The sequence below is a fragment of the Brienomyrus brachyistius genome, unplaced genomic scaffold, assembly GCF_023856365.1.
Source record: "Brienomyrus brachyistius isolate T26 unplaced genomic scaffold, BBRACH_0.4 scaffold81, whole genome shotgun sequence".
Taxonomy (NCBI): domain Eukaryota; kingdom Metazoa; phylum Chordata; class Actinopteri; order Osteoglossiformes; family Mormyridae; genus Brienomyrus; species Brienomyrus brachyistius.
The window spans coordinates 592,147-611,291 of record NW_026042356.1 but is presented as its reverse complement, the minus strand read 5'-3'; the positions used below and the strand labels follow the sequence as shown (position 1 = coordinate 611,291).

General features: G+C 50.1%; 1 protein-coding gene across 2 annotated transcripts in view; it reads right to left on the bottom strand.

The window, feature by feature from the left end:
- LOC125726960 (thiamin pyrophosphokinase 1-like) overlaps positions 1 to 15,431 on the bottom strand; it is a 46,640-nt gene extending 31,209 nt beyond the window's left edge. The window contains exons 1-3 of one of the 2 annotated variants that reach the window (XM_049003502.1): positions 15,357 to 15,431; positions 11,037 to 11,095; positions 6,501 to 6,575 (exon numbers count right to left, since the gene is read on the bottom strand). In XM_049003502.1, coding sequence (XP_048859459.1) covers positions 6,501 to 6,575; positions 11,037 to 11,079 — 118 coding nt within the window. In that variant the 5' untranslated portion in view covers positions 11,080 to 11,095; positions 15,357 to 15,431. The remainder of the gene's footprint in view (positions 1 to 6,500; positions 6,576 to 11,036; positions 11,096 to 15,356) is intronic. The other variant, XM_049003501.1, reaches the window with a different exon arrangement.
- Between the last annotated feature and the right edge of the window lie 3,714 nt (positions 15,432 to 19,145).

The window sequence follows — 19,145 nt, the reverse complement described above, 5'->3', positions numbered from 1 at the left end:
CAGGCCCCAGACAAACGCTGCCTCAGGCCCCAAACCCCAGACGAACACCACCTCAGGCCCCAGAAACCCAAACCCCAGACAAACGCTGCCTCAGGCCCCAAACCCCAGACGAATGCCACCTCAGCCCCCAGACGCCAAACCCCAGACGAATGCCACCTCAGCCCCCAGACCCCAGACGAATGCCACCTCAGCCCCCAGACGCCAAACCCCAGACGAATGCCACCTCAGTCCCCAGACCCCATACCCCAGACGAATGCCACCTCAGCCCCCAGACGCCAAACCCCAGACGAATGCCACTTCAGGCCCCAGATCCCAAACCCCAGACGAACGCCACTTCAGACCCCAGATGAACATCCAGCCACTCCATGCCTTCCTTATATTTCACCACCTGCTCACTTAGCTTAACATGATGAGGTATTGATTAGCCAAACATGGTTCGCTAAAGATCAACCAACACAGGGCTATTCTGGATGGTTACTTCAAATGCTTTTGGAGAGGCTTCGAAAATGCCAAACTAACACACTTCGACAGGCATAATATCACAGTTTTATACCAACATAAATATCATCAAACATTATTCTTTAGTACTATGCACAGTTCTTTATAAGAAAGTACAGTGCTCACAGAATGTCTTGGGACACGCTTAATTCTATAAAAAGGTTGCGTATGGATTTCATAACAAAAATGCATTGAAAGGCAATGTTTAACATACCTGCACATCTCTTCCGCACAGACATTATCTTTTTATTTCTTTATATTGTCATTTTTAATTCTGACAATGGATAATAAACACAAATATTTGGTGTTATTAATTAAAAAGAATCCAGTGAGACTGCTTGTCAATGAACTTTTTAACTCAGAACAGCTGTTTTAGAACTATAATTTGAGTTTCAGTTGAGTACTTGAAATGAATGTTTTACTTAAAATTACTAGATGTTTCTAATGTGATATGCATTTTTTAGACTGATTGCAAACAAATGAATATGATAATGATTTTTTTTTTATGAATATATTTAGAATATGGGGTGGCATGGTGGTGCAGTGGTTAGCACTGTTGCCTCACACCTCTGGGACCCGGGTTCGAGTCTCCGCCTGGGTCACATGTGTGTGGAGTTTGCATGTTCTCCCCATGTCGTCGTGGGGTTTCCTCCGGGTACTCCGGTTTCCCCCCACAGAACAAAAAAATGCTGAGGCTCATTGGAGTTGCTAAATTGCCCGTAGGTGTGCATGTGTGAGTGACTGGTGTGTGAGTGTGCCCTGCGATGGGCTGGCCCCCCATCCTGGGTTGTTCCAGGAAAATGGATGGATATTTACAATATTTTTTTTACTGAATTAAGACTTTAATGGCGTCACAAATGGCAACAGGGGGAGGAGCACCGGGGTGATCGCTCATGATGGGATGGCTGTCATACTGCTTCCCACCAAACCAATAAAAAATCTAATAACACCCAGTAATGGGCTACAGGGGAATCGCTTTTAGGATGTTCCATACCTTGATCATCCAATAAATTTATGGAAGAGGTTGCATTCTGGCCCCTATTTCGCAGGCCTGTGTAAACACCTTCAGAGAGGAGACTGCATTACTGTCATGCTTCCTCAGGACCCTGGGCACCAATTAGCCACAGAGAGAGTGACAAAGAATAATGAAATGAACCACAGGAGTGCCGCCTGGCTCACCTTCCAGCACAAGCGTCAGGACGACAAATGTTTGACGAACTGACGGAAATTTCTTACTAATGGCAGGACATGCCAAAGCCCCCGCACCACGCCGAAGCCCCCCATCCTCGCTCTCCTGCCCAGGAACACCACGCAGCATTGCGGTCACAGCACCTGGTAACCCCAGGATATCACTTTCCAAACAGGACAGCTTTAGCCTGGAAGGTCCTCCATCTCAGTTATTGCTGCAAAATTCCGGCTGCAAAATTGCAGTGGACAAAGGTGTCCTCTGAGCAAATAAATATTTATGCTGGCTATGGATGGTGATGACCCAGCCTTGGCAGGGCGTCGCAGGGCACATTCATACACTATTCGCTAAAACATGTTTTTGGGCTGTGGGGGGGAAACCGGAGAACCCAAAAGAAACCCCATGATGACACGGGGAAAACATGCCAACTCCACACACATAGAGCCATGGCAGAGACTCGAACCCTGGACCCAGAGGTGTGAGGCAACAGTGCTAAGCACTGCACCACCCCTAATAAGCCAAATATTAATTTTTAATTCTGTTGCCATGTCTCACATTTTCTGGGGAAAAACCTGTTAAATACATATAGCTCTGGAAATAATTACGAGACCAGTCTATATTTTTAGATTATTTGCCTTTATAAATCCTGGTTTAATCGTGGTTCTGCTGGCAGACGGCTACACTACAATGGCAGAAGTGACTTAATGCCGGAGATGACTTAACTTATTCAACAGTTTCTCATGACTCTTAGGATGACATTAAGTGACCTTCAAAAGGAGTTGGAAACATTAAGTGCAGGTGTGCAGTGCACTGCTAGGACAGTGTGTGTCAGGTTCTTTAGAAGCAGGACTGAAGTCCCATAAAGCAAACAATATATATTATTCAAAGACGCACAGCCTTAAATTGAGAAATGAGTGAAACGAAAAATTGTGGTCTCTTAATTTTTTCCAGAGCTGTATTAATGCATTTCAGTCTATACATTATTTATGTCAGATTTCCCAGACTATTCTGGGAATTTTTAACCAGAAATTTGAAACTTCCCCTCCACTTTTTAGCTTAGCATCAAGCTATCTGATATTTCCTGAAAATGAATGTAACGGTGTACAAAGGCAGATAGTTTACATACCGCATGCCTCACTCAGCGCATGGGACAGTAACCCTTAGAGAATAATCACAGATCTGTTCTCCCCAGTTAGCATTTTGTGTTCCATGCATCACTTCATTGGGTTAGAAAAAATGATCATATTACACAGACAAAAGATACTGGGTAACAATACACAAGAAAACGGGAGGATTCAAAACAGGAGGAATTTCAGTCAGCCAATCACTGCCTCGTTCTTCCCAAAGGAAACCAATAGCGTCACTAAGGGGAATTGGGTTCCTCCAATCAGGGGTGAGCGGGACACAATAGTCCCACCCACTGCTGGTTTAGAAGCCTCATATGTCCACTGGCAGCATCATACAGAAACATGAACAGCTGTTCAGGCAGGCTGGGCTTGTATAATTAGTGCCCCAGGTCCAAAGCAAAATAGACATCATCCCTCTCAAGAAAACCCATGAGTCTGGAGCGAGGGTGGTGCGGGTAGGACGGCAGTGAGCGTCTGACCAGCACTGAAAGGGACCCAGGAGCTTCAGAAGCGCCGTCGGAGAGGCAGCACTTCTGCAAGGTCACTGGCACAGTTCACAGCCCAAGACGAGGACGTCAAAGCCGGCCAGGCCACGCCTTCCCCTGGAGCCGTACTGCGTCCAGCCCGGGCTGCCTGTCACCCAGCCCGCATCAGACGTCTCCTGGTTAGTCCAAGACGAGGACGTCAAAGCCGGCCAGGCCACGCCTTCCCCTGTAGCCGTACTGCGTCCAGCCCGGGCTGCCTGTCACCCAGCCCGCATCAGACGTCTCCTGGTTAGTCCAAGACGAGGACGTCAAAGCCGGCCAGCCCACGCCTTCCCCTGTAGCCGTACTGCGTCCAGCCCAGGCTGCCTGTCACCCAGCCCGCATCAGACGTCTCCTGGTTAGTCCAAGACGAGGACGTCAAAGCCGGCCAGGCCACGCCTTCCCCTGTAGCCGTACTGCGTCCAGCCCGGGCTGCCTGTCACCCAGCCCGCATCAGACATCTCCTGGTTAGTCCAAGACGAGGACGTCAAAGCCGGCCAGGCCACGCCTTCCCCTGTAGCCGTACTGCGTCCAGCCCAGGCTGCCTGTCATCCAGCCCGCATCAGACCTCTCCTGGTTAGTCCAAGACGAGGACGTCAAAGCCGGCCAGGCCACGCCTTCCCCTGTAGCCGTACTGCGTCCAGCCCAGGCTGCCTGTCACCCAGCCCGCATCAGACGTCTCCTGGTTAGTCCAAGACGAGGACGCCAAAGCCGGCCAGGCCACGCCTTCCCCTGTAGCCGTACTGCGTCCAGCCGGGGCTGCCTGTCACCCAGCCCGCATCAGACATCTCCTGGTTAGTCCAAGACGAGGACGCCAAAGCCGGCCAGGCCACGTCTTCCCCTGTAGCCGTACTGCATCCAGCCGGGGCTGCCTGTCACCCAGCCCGCATCAAACATCTTCTGGTTAGTCCAAGACGAGGACGCCAAAGCTGGCCAGGCCACGCCTTCCCCTGTAGCCGTACTGCATCCAGCCGGGGCTGCCTGTCACCCAGCCCGCATCAGACATCTCCTGGTCAGTCCAAGACGAGGACGCCAAAGCCGGCCAGGCCACGCCTTCCCCTGTAGCCGTACTGCATCCAGCCGGGGCTGCCTGTTACCCAGCCCGCATCAGACATCTCCTGGTTAGTCCAAGACGAGGACGCCAAAGCCGGCCAGGCCACGCCTTCCCCTGTAGCCGTGCTACGTCCAGCTCGGGCTGCCTGTCACCCAGCCCGCATCAGACGTCTCCTGGTTAGTCCAAGACGAGGACATCAAAGCCGGCCAGGCCACGCCTTCCCCTGTAGCCGTACTGCGTCCAGCCGGGGCTGCCTGTCACCCAGCCCGCATCAGACATCTCCTGGTTAGTCCAAGACGAGGACGCCAAAGCCGGCCAGGCCACGCCTTCCCCTGTAGCCGTACTGCATCCAGCCGGGGCTGCCTGTCACCCAGCCCGCATCAAACATCTTCTGGTTAGTCCAAGACGAGGACGCCAAAGCCGGCCAGGCCACGCCTTCCCCTGTAGCCGTACTGCATCCAGCCGGGGCTGCCTGTCACCCAGCCCGCATCAGACATCTCCTGGTTAGTCCAAGACGAGGACGCCAAAGCCGGCCAGGCCACGCCTTCCCCTGTAGCCGTACTGCATCCAGCCGGGGCTGCCTGTTACCCAGCCCGCATCAGACATCTCCTGGTTAGTCCAAGACGAGGACGCCAAAGCCGGCCAGGCCACGCCTTCCCCTGTAGCCGTGCTACGTCCAGCTCGGGCTGCCTGTCACCCAGCCCGCATCAGACGTCTCCTGGTTAGTCCAAGACGAGGACATCAAAGCCGGCCAGGCCACGCCTTCCCCTGTAGCCGTACTGCATCCAGCCGGGGCTGCCTGTCACCCAGCCCGCATCAGACATCTCCTGGTTAGTCCAAGATGAGGACGTCAAAGCCGGCCAGGCCACACCTTTCCCTGTAGCCGTGCTACGTCCAGCTCGGGCTGCCTGTCACCCAGCCCACATCAGACGTCTCCTGGTTAGTCCAAGACAAGGACATCAAAGCCGGCCAGGCCGCGCCTTCCCCTGTAGCCGTGCTACGTCCAGCCGGGGCTGCCTGTCACCCAGCCCACATCAGACGTCTCCTGGTTAGTCCAAGACAAGGACATCAAAGCCGGCCAGGCCGCGCCTTCCCCTGTAGCCGTGCTACGTCCAGCCCGAGCTGCCTGTCACCCAGCCCGCATCAGACGTCTCCTGGTTAGTCCAAGACGAGGACGTCAAAGCCGGCCAGGCCACGCCTTCCCCTGTAGCCGTACTGCGTCCAGCCCGGGCTGCCTGTCACCCAGCCCGCATCAGACGTCTCCTGGTTAGTCTAAGACGAGGACATCAAAGCCGGCCAGGCCACGCCTTCCCCTGTAGCCGTACTGCGTCCAGCCCGGGCTGCCTGTCACCCAGCCCGCATCAGACGTCTCCTGGTTAGTCCAAGACGAGGACATCAAAGCCGGCCAGGCCACGCCTTCCCCTGTAGCCGTGCTACGTCCAGCTCGGGCTGCCTGTCACCCAGCCCACATCAGACGTCTCCTGGTTAGTCCTGAAACTCAAGCTCCTTATGGGGGCTGAGCAGGATTCCAGTTTCCATACAGAACTTTGCAAGACCTGCAAGTTTTCCGCTGCAGTCAAAACTGATAAACACCACAAAATTGACACAGGCACCATAATTGAATCCGCAAACCGGGATTTCTGACAAACGCCAAGTGTCCCCCAGTTCGAATCGTCTGGCCATGCAGATAACCATTTCAGCTACTCTGCTCCACTTGCTGCTGCATTATCTACTCCTACCAAGTGCAGAGAGTACCAGAGGATTAATATGGATTAATATCGCGATCTGCCTGAATTACGTTCACAACATCCCATCCGTGATAATTAAATTCTGCGTCCTTTGTGCACTGCAACCTAAGCAAAATTGTGTCACAGGGCAATTTATGGCTTAAGGTTCAGTGCAGTTATTCTCGGCCTTGATCTCCAAAACGGTGATGCTGTTATTTCTGCCTCATGGCTCCGGACATTTGACTGTGAACATACCACACTAATCGCCATAAATCGCCAATCTGCTGTCCTTTGCTGAGAGAACTTAGACTTGCTTGACTGATAATCTTTAGCCATCAAAGACCTCATTGTTAATAATGATGTGAAGGGTTAGGGTTATGATACCTTTCTTCCAAAGCACGTGTAGATAGTCTGCATCCAGTGGCTGGTTAAGGATCAATAAGCAGATCTTCTGTTTTCCTGATGGGAGGAAAAGGAGGATGTAAAGAGATTTTATAACTGCATTCTGTTTCAAACAACATACAAATACAGAGGAAATTAAACACATTTAAATACCACTATTACTAAAAAAACAATTCCCTTACAGTGGCTCCTCTGAGAATTTGCTGTCTTAATACACCAGAGTTAATTCTGCAGAGATACTTCTGCACAAATTAAGGGAATTATGTTTTTTTTAAGAGGCATGCAATGCCCCAAAACTGATGAGTTTTCCCTGAACTGACACTAAATCAATCGCACAATGAAGGGCCTGGAGAGGCTGTAGCCCTGACAGAGCATCTCCTTCGCCTTTTCGGAGTCTGACAGGAATCACAGTACCTCTCCTGACAGGGCAATTTAATGCTTTTACCGCAAACACACATCTAGGTTATTGCCAGAGACAAAAAACCCATCTTATATAACTATTTCAAAGGAATAATCCACATTGCTGTTGGAAATCAGACAAGCGCCAGCATCCCCCCCCCCGCCGCTGACAGGCTCTGAATGGGGTCGCAGGTCGCATCACCCGGGGGCCAATAAAAATTCCCACCAAAAACCTGCTGCAATGCGTCCGCACGTAACCGGCATTCCCGAGAGATGCCGATCCAGACTGACTGCCTTATAATTTCTTAATCGAGATATAAAATAATAAATCAACCCCACTGCAATGTTCAAACAGTCATTCTTGCTCCAGTGGTAACTTTCACTGCTGTTTGCATCATGCAAACTCACACGAGGCTGTCTGATTAAAATTTGCTGATAATTGCTGCCACCTGTAATAATAAAATGAAGATTAACTAACAAAACTAAATAAACACAATAGCAGATTGGGAATTGGGGCTAATTAGCCGGAAGGTCAGAGTAATCGTGACTTGACAGGATTTGTTTGCTTTGATGAAACATAATGAGGAAAATCAATGGATTTTTTAAAAAAATCTAGGCATGAGAAAGGAGAGCAGGCAACACCCCCCCCCCACCCAAGCAACACTTCTCTCCCTCCCTTCTTTCTCCATCTCCCCCTCCTTCCCTCTCTCCTCCATCTAAGCGACACTTCCCTCCCTCCCTTCTTTCTCCATTCCTCCCTCCTTCCCTCTCTCCTCCATCTAAGCGACACTTCCCTCCCTCCCTTCTTTCTCCATCTCCCCCTCCTTCCCTCTCTCCACCATCTAAGCGACACTTCCCTCCCTCCATTCTTTCTCCATTCCTCCCTCCTTCCCTCCCTCCTCCATCTAGGTGACACTTCCCTCTCTCCCTTCTCCATCAGTCCCTCCTTCTCTCTCTCCTCCATCAAAAGCGACACTTCCCTCCCTCCCTCCCTTCTTTCTCCATCCCTCCAACCTTCCCCCATCCCTCCTTCCCTCTCTCTTCCAAGTGAAACTTCCCTCCGCTCCATCGATGTGCCAGAAACTGCTAGGGAAACATTTCTTCTTTAAACAAATGTGTGAAAATCACCCTCGGATGCCAATTAAAGCGAACCATTAATGTAAAACAAGTATTGCTGAAAATGGTGGAGAACCCAGCACCCGGGCCACTCGTTCAGACCCCAAGGACAAGCTTGTATAAACCGTCCCATTAAGTGTCCGCATTCAAAGCAGAGGGCTGAAGTTAAAGCAGAAGGCTGTAAAACAGGCATGTTTCATCCGTGACAATGCCAACGTTATGCAAATCAGGCTCAAAGAAACTCTTTCACACAGCTAAAATTAAGTCCGGAGCATTGCATAAAGCATCATACTCCCCAAAGCTGCTGGGATATACAGTTGATATCCATATCCAAAGCAATATTATACAAACAGCTTTATTTTAGGGGACAAATACCTGGCGTTTAAATAAAGCCGGATACCTGCCGTTTAAATAAAACCCGATACTTGCTGTTTAAATAAAGCCCAGTACCTGCCATTTCAATAAAGCCTGATAACTGCCGTTTAAATAAAACCCGATACTTGCTGTTTAAATAAAGCCCAATACCTGCCATTTAAATAAATCCCGATACCTGCCCTTTAAATAAAACCCGATACTTGCTGTTTAAATAAAACCCAATACCTGCCATTTAAAAAAAGCCCGATACCTGCCATTTAAATAAAGCCCGATACCTGCTGTTTAAATGAAACCCAATACTTCCTGTTTACATAAAACCAGATACTTGCTGTTTAAATAAAGCCCGATACCTGCTTTTTAAATAAAGCCCAATACCAGCCATTTAAATAAAGCCCGATACCTGCATCCCGCATGGCGTTAAGCTTGGCATGGCTGCCATGTCCCTAATAATCCACCTCTTAGCACAAATACCCAGCGGCTCATCCCACCACAATGTGCTAAGGAGCACTACTGGGGATCTTTCCCACCCCCTCTCCCCACCCATAAAACACTTCACGAAGCAGGATTTGTTGCTTAGCCAGATTATTCGTCAGGTTTAATGTAGCCTGAGCTAAATATAAATGAACAAAGACAAACAAGAGTCCATTTAGGTTAGACTACATTGAATCCAAGCAAGCTAAGCAAGAAGTTCTGCTTCATGAGACACCCCCCCAGGACACCCCCCCAGGCAGTACCTAGAAGACCACGGCAAGTTACATGTCTAGTTACAGCTCTGCACATCACATGCACAGCCCTCTGCAGTTATATTATCCTGTCTATTTATTCACCATGTTATGTCTTAGAAATGTCTCTTGTATTTGTTTCTGGGGTTTATGCTCCTACGCTACTGAATGCAAACAGAATTCTATATCTAACCACCTTTCTGCTAAACTACGCTACATGAAAGGTGAAAGCTTTTTACGGTCCTCCTTATGCTCAGGGTCAGGAGGTGGACTCTCCACCTGAAGCAATTTAACCTCATCTGGTTTAACGCAGCAGCAGTTCATTAAAACGCTTTGATAAAAATACCCCGATCGCAGACAGCATGTCGGGTGGCCCAAACGCCCGGCGGGCTCAGAGTGGCCTGCGAACGAACACACTTATTTTGTTAGCACATGGCAGACAGCAGACTCCACGAGTTCCAGAACGTGATGAGGTCGCAGCCCTCCTGGGATTGCCGGAGGGGGAAGAAGGTGAACCCCCCCAATGCAGCGATGGCGTTTCCAGTCCCCGGCACGCATACTTATGGCGTCAGGCTGTCTAAAAGGCATATGTACCTGGGGTTTGCGTTTTAATCATTTAAGGTGATTTAAGATGGGGGGGGGGGAAATATTATAATAATATTCTGGGCTGGACTGGCCATCTAGCACCCTAGGCATTATCCAGGGCCGATGCGTATGTGGGCCAACAAAATTTATCATGGGGGAGCTGTGGGAGGCCCCAAAATCCAAGGCGAAATTTAATCCCAGTCCATCCCTGATAAATGCGATTATAAGTGCGTGGCTGCCTGATGGAGATCCCCAGCCTCACAGCGTGTTCATTACTGCGCGCAAAGCATGCGCTGCTGCACCTGAGCCCTGACCTTGACATTCACAGGTATCTTCTAACAGAGCTTCCAGTGCTCTCGTAATGAGGAGGAAAACATTAAAGCATAACACACCGCGGAGGGTGTTTGATCTCTGTTTGCAGGGGAGATCATTATTCTGCAAAGTCCTTACATAAAGACAACTGAAAATTTACATTTTTTCACATTTGACAGACACTTTTGTCCAAAGCGACATACAACTAAGGCAAATAGCATTAGGGCTGCAAGATATCACATCGTGATATAATTGCGATTGTATGACGCATGCAAAATAGTCACCAGGACTTTAGATGACATTTGCCTTGACGCCAGCTTTTCGGTACTATACGGACCTTCACTTACGCCCACAACTTAGTACGCAGAGTACTGATTAGCGGAGCGCCACATGCTACCGTTTTGGTTTACGATGAAAGTGATAAGCACAGAAGTGGCGGTGAAGAACTGGACAGCCTAGCAAAAACATCATTTAAAAGAGGAGATACTGTGGATGACCAAGGTAAACAGATGTTGGTGGTTTATTATACAGGAAGATACGCCGATTTTATACAGATTTCTAACTTTTGGGCATCACAACGCACCTCTCATTGATATTTTAAGCGTACTGTACTACTAATCTGCTTACCAAATTGTGGGCACAAGTAAACACCCATATAGTACCGAAAAGCTGGCATCCGGGCCAATGTCCCGTCCATCATCTATAGCCCCGGTCCGCTCAGGTTGGGGAGCGTGTGCTGATGCAGCGCGTTGCCACACCCACCACACGGCGACACTCCTCGGGGTCCCGGCCCCTAGTAATCATCTACATTACAGAGTGAGACCTCAAAGGTCATATTCAGACCAAGTACAACCAGACATTTTATATTTCAGAAGGACAAAAAAAACTGACAACCTTTTCTGTTGAATGTGACACGTCTCCAAAAACCCAAAGTCAACCACAGGAAAAATTTACTCTGACAAAATACAGGGAATTAATTTTCAGGCTCAAAATAAATCAGAGAAGTTACCTGCTGGCAGCAAGCAGTCCAGAGGGGTGAAGGTGTCCTCCATGCTTTCCAGGTAACTTCTGGAGAGAAAACATCAGAAACAAACGTTGAATATAAAATAATTGCATGCATTTAGTTCACCCCCTGATTGCATCCCGCAGAGATATATTACTGCCAGGCATCCATCAATGGAGGCAGAGTACAGCTACACCCACCAAACGCAAGCTGCTGTACTGCATCTGGAACATCTGGATGCAGAAAGATTCCATAACACACCAGGTCCACCTCTTTCTGCATTTACGGCAGCATGGAACACGCGCTTTCCAGGGCAGAAAGTGGCCCCTCACCCCCACCACACTGTCTACACCACTGGTTGCACGCTGCCGCGCCCTGTCTGGAGAGCTCAATTCCAGAACTAGTGTCCCAAAATAACCTGCAGACAGCTTCCCAAACATCACTGCATGGGCACTTCCATAAAAACTGCATGCATATAAACCAAAATTCACACCAAAATACACATTCTGGGCTCCGAACTGAAAGACCAGCTTCACAGGGGCTTGGAGGTTATACAAAGACTGCAGGTTTCAGGTCGTAACAGACAGTGCCATTATCCATCAACCCTACTGTAATGCGTCATGGGAACAGAGCAGGGAGGGGACAGGATGTCAATGACATGCCACGGGGAGGCCGTGACACGTCGAGCTGGCACAGTGCACAGGGCTGTAACACGGCAGGAACATGCCACAGGGAGGCTGTAACACGTCGAGCTGGCACAGTGCGCAGGACTGTAACACGGCAGGTTCATGCCACAGGGAGGCCGTAGCACGTCGAGCTGGCACAGTGCGCAGGATTGTAACAAGGCAGGAACATGCCCCAGGGAGGCTGTAACACGTCGAGCTGGCACAGTGCGCAGGACTGTAACACGGCAGGTTCATGCCACAGGGAGGCCGTAGCACGTCGAGCTGGCACAGTGCGCAGGATTGTAACAAGGCAGGAACATGCCACAGGGAGGCCGTAGCACGTCGAGCTGGCACAGTGCGCAGGGCTGTATCACGGCAGGAACATGCCCCAGGGAGGCTGTAACACGTCGAGCTGGCACAGTGCGCAGGACTGTAACACGGCAGGTTCATGCCACAGGGAGGCCGTAGCACGTCGAGCTGGCACAGTGCGCAGGATTGTAACAAGGCAGGAACATGCCACAGGGAGGCCGTAGCACGTCGAGCTGGCACAGTGCGCAGGGCTGTATCACGGCAGGAACATGCCACAGGGAGGCCGTGACACGTCGAGCTGGCACAGTGCACATGACTGTAACACGGCAGGAACATGCCACAGGGAGGCCGTAGCACGTCGAGCTGGCACAGTGCGCAGGGCTGTAACAAGGCAGGAACATGCCACGGGGAGGCCGTGACACGTCGAGCTGGCACAGTGCACATGACTGTAACACGGCAGGAACATGCCACAGGGAGGCCATAACACGTCGAGCTGGCACAGTGCGCAGGACTGTAACACGGCAGGTTCATGCCACAGGGAGGCCGTGACACGTCGAGCTGGCACAGTGCACAGGGCTGTAACACGGCAGGTTCATGCCACAGGGAGGCCGTGACACGTCGAGCTGGTACAGTGCGCAGGACTGTAACAAGGCAGGAACATGCCACAGGGAGGCCGTAGCACGTCGAGCTGGCACAGTGCGCAGGACTGTAACAAGGCAGGAACATGCCACAGGGAGGCCGTAGCACGTCGAGCTGGCACAGTGCGCAGGGCTGTAACAAGGCAGGAACATGCCACAGGGAGGCCGTAGCACGTCGAGCTGGCACAGTGCGCAGGACTGTAACAAGGCAGGAACATGGCACAGGGAGGCTGTAGCACGTCGAGCTGGCACAGTGCGCAGGGCTGTAACATGGCAGGAACATGGCACAGGGAGGCCGTAGCACGTCGAGCTGGCACAGTGCGCAGTACTATAACAAGGCAGGAACATGGCACAGGGAGGCCGTAGCACGTCGAGCTGGCACAGTGCGCAGGACTGTAACAAGGCAGGAACATGGCACAGGGAGGCCGTAGCACGTCGAGCTGGCACAGTGCGCAGGACTGTAACACGGCAGGAACATGCCACAGGGAGGCCGTAACACGTCGAGCTGGCACAGTGCGCAGGGCTGTAACATGGCAGGAACATGCCACAGGGAGGCCATAACACGTCGAGCTGGCACAGTGCGCAGGGCTGTAACACGACAGGAACATGCCACAGGGAGGCCGTAATGCATGAAGCCCACTTCCAAAGGCAGCCACATCATGTCAGGTATATCCACGGAGCCAAAAAAAGCATATATACTCGTGTGGGGTCTTGTCCCACATACATGCACGGCACCTGCCAAAACTAAGGCTGGTTATGCGGTCGTCTCCGGGAACTGGGCTCCCATGAAGCAGCGAGAGAGCAGGCCTCCAGCTGCAGAAGCATCAGGACAGGTTCTCACAGTGCCGGTTTGCAGTGAAACCCGCCAATCAGGAGACAGACACCCCCCTGCTGAGTGCTGGGAAACAGCTCTGAACAAGTCCAGCTCTCTCAGCACTAACATTCACGCCGGTTCTCAGGAAAATCGACTAAATCCATCCCAACCAGTCATCCCGTCCGTGTCTCTCTCTCCACCATCTCTAAGCCGACAACAAAGCCTGAAAGCAAGGCAGAAACACTCAGAATACGGCAGAAATGTCCTGGATCGATAAGAGCTGCTTAATGTTGATGGCAGTCAGGATGTTCACTGTGTAAGAAGGAGAATTTATACCCAAAGAGGCTGTCAGTTAGAGCTCTGGGACATCGGCTGCACAAGCCACAACAGATTTTAAGAAGAAATTGGGCAAAATAGTTACATCCCCCCCCCCCGGACACAGAGACGACTTCTTACAAAGTTACAAAACAAAACTTTGTGAGGAGGAGGAGGGAGATCAGCTTTTGAGAGTAAGAGCAGCCCCTCGATACGACACATAACAGACAGGAAGACAGAGATGATGAATGACCGTATTCCTCCCCCCTGCCAACGGACTCACGGTCAGGGGGGCTACGTTCTGTGTCCAGCGTGGGGGTACACATTCAGCTGGACATGGTTTTAACCGCGGAACCGACCGGGACAAATGCACCTAGAGCAGATGCAGGGCGGGTGTGTGAGAGCATCCACACCCCAAACAGAGACCTACGGCAGGACACTCTGCTTTTCCCTGACTGTAAATAAACCCCGTATGTATCACACAGACACAAACATGTCACATGCAGACACAAAAATTCTAAAATATAAATACATGCAGAAAAAATTCTCTCTCAGGTCATTTTAGTTGCTAAGGAAAATCGCTTTATTCATGTTGCCAACACCGTCATTTGTCTCCTTGAGAGGTAAAGTGGGCTATCCCACAAAAACAAAGTTGGGAGAAAATGAGCTCCAAAGTTGAAAGTTTTTGCAAAAAATCAGTGTGCCTATACCCTATAATTGATATATATCATAGGTAGCACAGAGGTATGACTTAGATAATAACTAATCCAATTGAAAATATTCAATAAAAAGGGGGCAGGGGTCAAAAATGTGGGATAGACCACTTTACTTCTAAAGGGCACATTTATCCACATCAGTTTTCGTATACGCTCGGCTGTGCTTCGTTCAAAGGTCCTTCATTTTCACCTTCTCCAGTCAATCATATAACACAGTAAGGAGACTCGGCAGAAAACAACGCGGGAAAGTTTACCTAGAAACTTTCTTAATTCCAGGAGAAGCATGCGGATAATTAATTATTATACAATAAACCTTAGTTTAGTTAGCAGTCCGCCCACACCGTGCCCAGAATAAATGATCAAACATCAGTACCGGTACACTACTGTGGCTCTAATATTAGCTAGAAATATTTCGGCCATTTATTAATCCGTACAAACATCAGACCATTTAATCATCAGAAGTTTATTATTTATTTTACATTTTTGAGCCTTTTGGCCAGGTTGTGGGTATTACTTAGCATTTCTGAATGAGGTCGACGCCTTACGCACTGGTCCGTACCCGGTGATTAATGCAAACATTACTGTAGGAGGAGATGAAGTCGTTTAAATAAATTCGGTACGCGGGACCGTTTAATAGGTGCAGACATGTGTACAAAAAGCAGAAGAACAGCAACAAACAAAACATTCACGGTAACCTCTCGCCTTAAAGAGAGCGAACGGCACTGTTAAGCCGGTTAAATGGACGAGACCGACGCCACGATGCGCGAACAACCGGGAACACGAGAGACAGACCGCAGCCACATAGCACCGGGCTCGGGATTTCCGCCGCGCGCATGCCCGAAGACACGCAGCCCGTCGCCGGTACTCACCCGCCGCTCCGCCGTTTCCGTGGTCGACGCTGCCAGCGCTGCGCTGCGATGACGCTCACGACGTGTGCGTCCCGTGCGTGCGCTGCCGGCGTCCCACAGCGCCCCCTGTGTTCGTCGGAGGCACAAGCAGGCGTAATGCCTCATTTAATAACTAGTGTCAGGTTGATTTACGTTTCTGCACACACACACAGGTTTATAATTATATCTTTGTGGGGACTCTCCATTCATTTCTTTGGGGAAAAATATTATCCGAACATGACGGCCTTAATCCCTACCAGCCATAACCTTAACCACAAGTAACCAAACAAAATATGAGACTTTTGGCATTTTTAATTATTTATTGCATTCACAGATCTTTGTGAGGACCTGAAAATGGTCCCCACAACTTCAAAAAAACAGGTTACATTGTGGGGGACATGTGCTCCTCACTATGTAATATGAACATAATCCACACAGACACACACATAAATATACCTGATAACCCCCCCCCCCTTTTACCAGAACTTTCTTTGCTTCTGTATGTGTGAAACAGAAACAAAGTATACATTGGGGCAAATTTACTGGGTTTCTCCAATTTCATTTGCACGTTTCCATTCTCTATTGTAGCTGAAGGACAAAGGGTTACACCATTTTTTTGGGCGGGGGGGGGATTCTGTGTAGCGATTCGCCATTCGTTGTTTTGAGATTCTGCCGATGGCTCCTTTCTCTGATAGCAGTTATCGGAATCACCCTGCGCTGCTGTGCAGTGTGTGACCTTTCTCCCTCCCTGTGTAAGGGTGCGTGGTCTCACGCACGGCCCTACACCACAGTTTAAAGTCCACAGTCCTTAGCAATTTATTGACCTGAAATGTTTTTTACTTCACTCGTGTATTTCTGGGAAACCCTGCTTCTGATTTCAGATAAAGGGGATGTTGAACACTACATTTTCACAGAAACAACTGAAAGCACACACGCAAACACAAAATTACTCAAGCAGTTGCATGAAAACTTTTCTTTCGGAGCAGAACTTGCTCCTACTTTGAACATTTCTGTTTGCTCACAGCCCTGTGAGACTCTAATAACAGTGATTTTCTTGTGCTTTAAGCCCCCTGTTCTCCAGGTCATTGACCTTTCCCTCTTCCTGTCCACTAACCGCCTCCTTCTCCTTCTCTGTCACCTGCTCCTCCTCTCTGTATCTCAAGCCCCCCCCCCCCCCCTTCCTGCTCCATCTCCTCGTCCATCTCAGCCTTCTCCTCTCACCCACAGGCTGATTCTCTCTTTCCCTCTCTACCTCCTCTTTGTTCATCCTCGGTGAAGTGGAACTTTCCATACTCGTTCAGTGGGAGGAAAGGACCCTCCACTCCGCTCTCCATTCCCACTTGGTTACCACCTGCCCACTTGGTCTTGGGACGGTGCATATTGTTTTTTCGACACAGCCTCCTCACAGCCATCTGTGTTTTGGCACAGCCGGCTATAACTCCGGTTTGTGGCCCGATGGTCTCATTTTGCATAAAGTTTTTGATTTTTATATTTAGACATCAGCCAAAGCCTTTATTGGACCAAAAAGTGATGTTCAGCCTTGGCACCAAATATTTTTGGTTTTTCAAAAATTGACACAGAAAAGAACTACAGTTGCCAGACATTTTTGTCATCGAATGGGAAAAACTATATTTGCTGATATTTTTGAGTTTCCCATTGACAGTAGTAGCAAACCTGGGATTATAATGTAATTTGAGAAGTAACCCATTTTATCCATTTAGGGAATATTTGAGCAGGACAGTGACGGGAAGCTGGGAGCAGCTGGCCAGAAGGTGCCCCTCAACAGGACCGGCATGACTGCAGAGGTCCTGTTCATCAAAGACATGAAGGGTCTTTATAACAATGGTCACTGATGAGTGCTTTCCGATGCATAATCAGTGTGTCCGACTGATTAGCTGTTGGCTTATCCTGCGCCGAGTCACGGTCACCCGCATCCCGTGATCGCTTATCCTGCGCCGGGTCACGGTCACCCGCGTCCCGTGATCGCTTATCCTGCGCAGGGTCACGGTCACCCGCGTCCCGTGATCGCTTATCCTGCGCCGGGTCACGGTCACCCGCGTCCCGTGATCGCTTATCCTGCGCAGGGTCACGGTCACCCGCGTCCCGTGATCGCTTATCCTGCGCCGGGTCACGGTCACCCGCGTCCCGTGATCGCTTATCCTGCGCCGGGTCACGGTCACCCGCGTCCCGTGATCGCTTATCCTGCGCAGGGTCACGGTGTACCGGAAGCTTATTCCAGCATGCACAGGGCATGAAGCAGGAGACACCCTAGAGGGGATGCATCTGTATGTATGTATGTATCTTTTTATTTGACTGAAGAGTCTTAACTGTCTTCAAAGTCCTTCCATTTTCTCCTGCCGGAGCTGACAGCCATTTGCCTTAGAAAAAGCCGGAAGACCTGATCAGCAGACAAAGAGCCTGGGGCAGTTAGGGATTCGTTATAAATACTGTATATGCAAAGAACTACTTCATAACGGGATGACTGTGGCACAGGTAGACCTCTGTGACACGGACTTCATCGCCCCCCCCTGCTGGTGAAGTCAGGGTACTGCCCTCGCAGTCACGCTCAGTTATTGCAAATCCAGGCACCTCCCAGCTGTCAGAAGCTTGATGGGGAGGACACCATGACAGCATGTAGAGAACAGGGTGAAAAAAATCACGTTCAGATTCTGGTGTGAAGCCCATTCGGCTTGATTGGTCCTCGATGGGCAGGAGTGGAACCCTCTACAGAAATCTCTGACAGGCTTGGTGTCACCAGCTTCCCGTGCGCTAAATGCTGGCAATGGCTGCTTTCATTCACCAACACTCCCATTTCAGTTTTCCCCACCTAGTAAAATATCTCCTTGATAACGCTGTGACGTCGTGGGTCGTGAGGAACATCTCACACCTCATCAGCTTCTTTCACCTGGCAGGCATTAAGCATTAGGGACGTGGACATGCAATGTGAATTGTGTTGCTTTTACACTAAGGACTTTTATTACTGTAGCATCCATCAGCAAGTTACTGTCCTGAATTGCTTCATAAACGATACCCCACTAGAAAAATGTAGGCTGATTGGCACAAAAGTGTCACTCAAGGGATTCAGGGAATCACTTGTGTGTTCATCCATCTATCAGTCTTAGATGCAGCCATCGTCCAGAAGCGCTTATCTGCTACAGGACTGTGCTGGGCCCAGAGCCCATCGCAACAAACAGAGTGGTCACTTTGGACGGCATGTCCGTGCATCACAGATCTGCTAATCTACCCATTTTTCAAGTTGGTGTTTTCGTTAAAACTGAGGACACAATTGTATGATAAACACAGTTTGTCTGCAGTGAGCTGGAGCACTGGCTAAAGTCCTAGTTCAGTTTACTGCAGGAAATATCGTTCCTGACTCCCTGCGATTACATCAGGCTTTGTGTAAGCTGATGTAATCTTAACTGCCCCATTCAATTTTCCCTGTGCCCCCTCAGTACCCCTCAGCCCCACGCTGTAGGCGGAGATAATGCCTTAAATGGGTGATGCGTGTGCGTGTTCAACCTGAGTCTGCATTTCCATTCCCCTGAATCTGATAAAAGACTGGTATGGCTCTTTATGTCCTCTTAAGCCCTCGCTGGGAGGACTGCTGGGCTCTGACAGGGGCAGATGGCCCCGGGCCCCTGTCGGGCCCCATCGGGCCCCGGGCCCCGTTGAGCATCTGTCCTCCTGCTTGTGGGATGCAGTGCTTACCTGCTTTTGCACGCCTCTCCAAAAAGGGTCACAAGGTCCTCTGGCGATCCTCCTCTTCGTGTG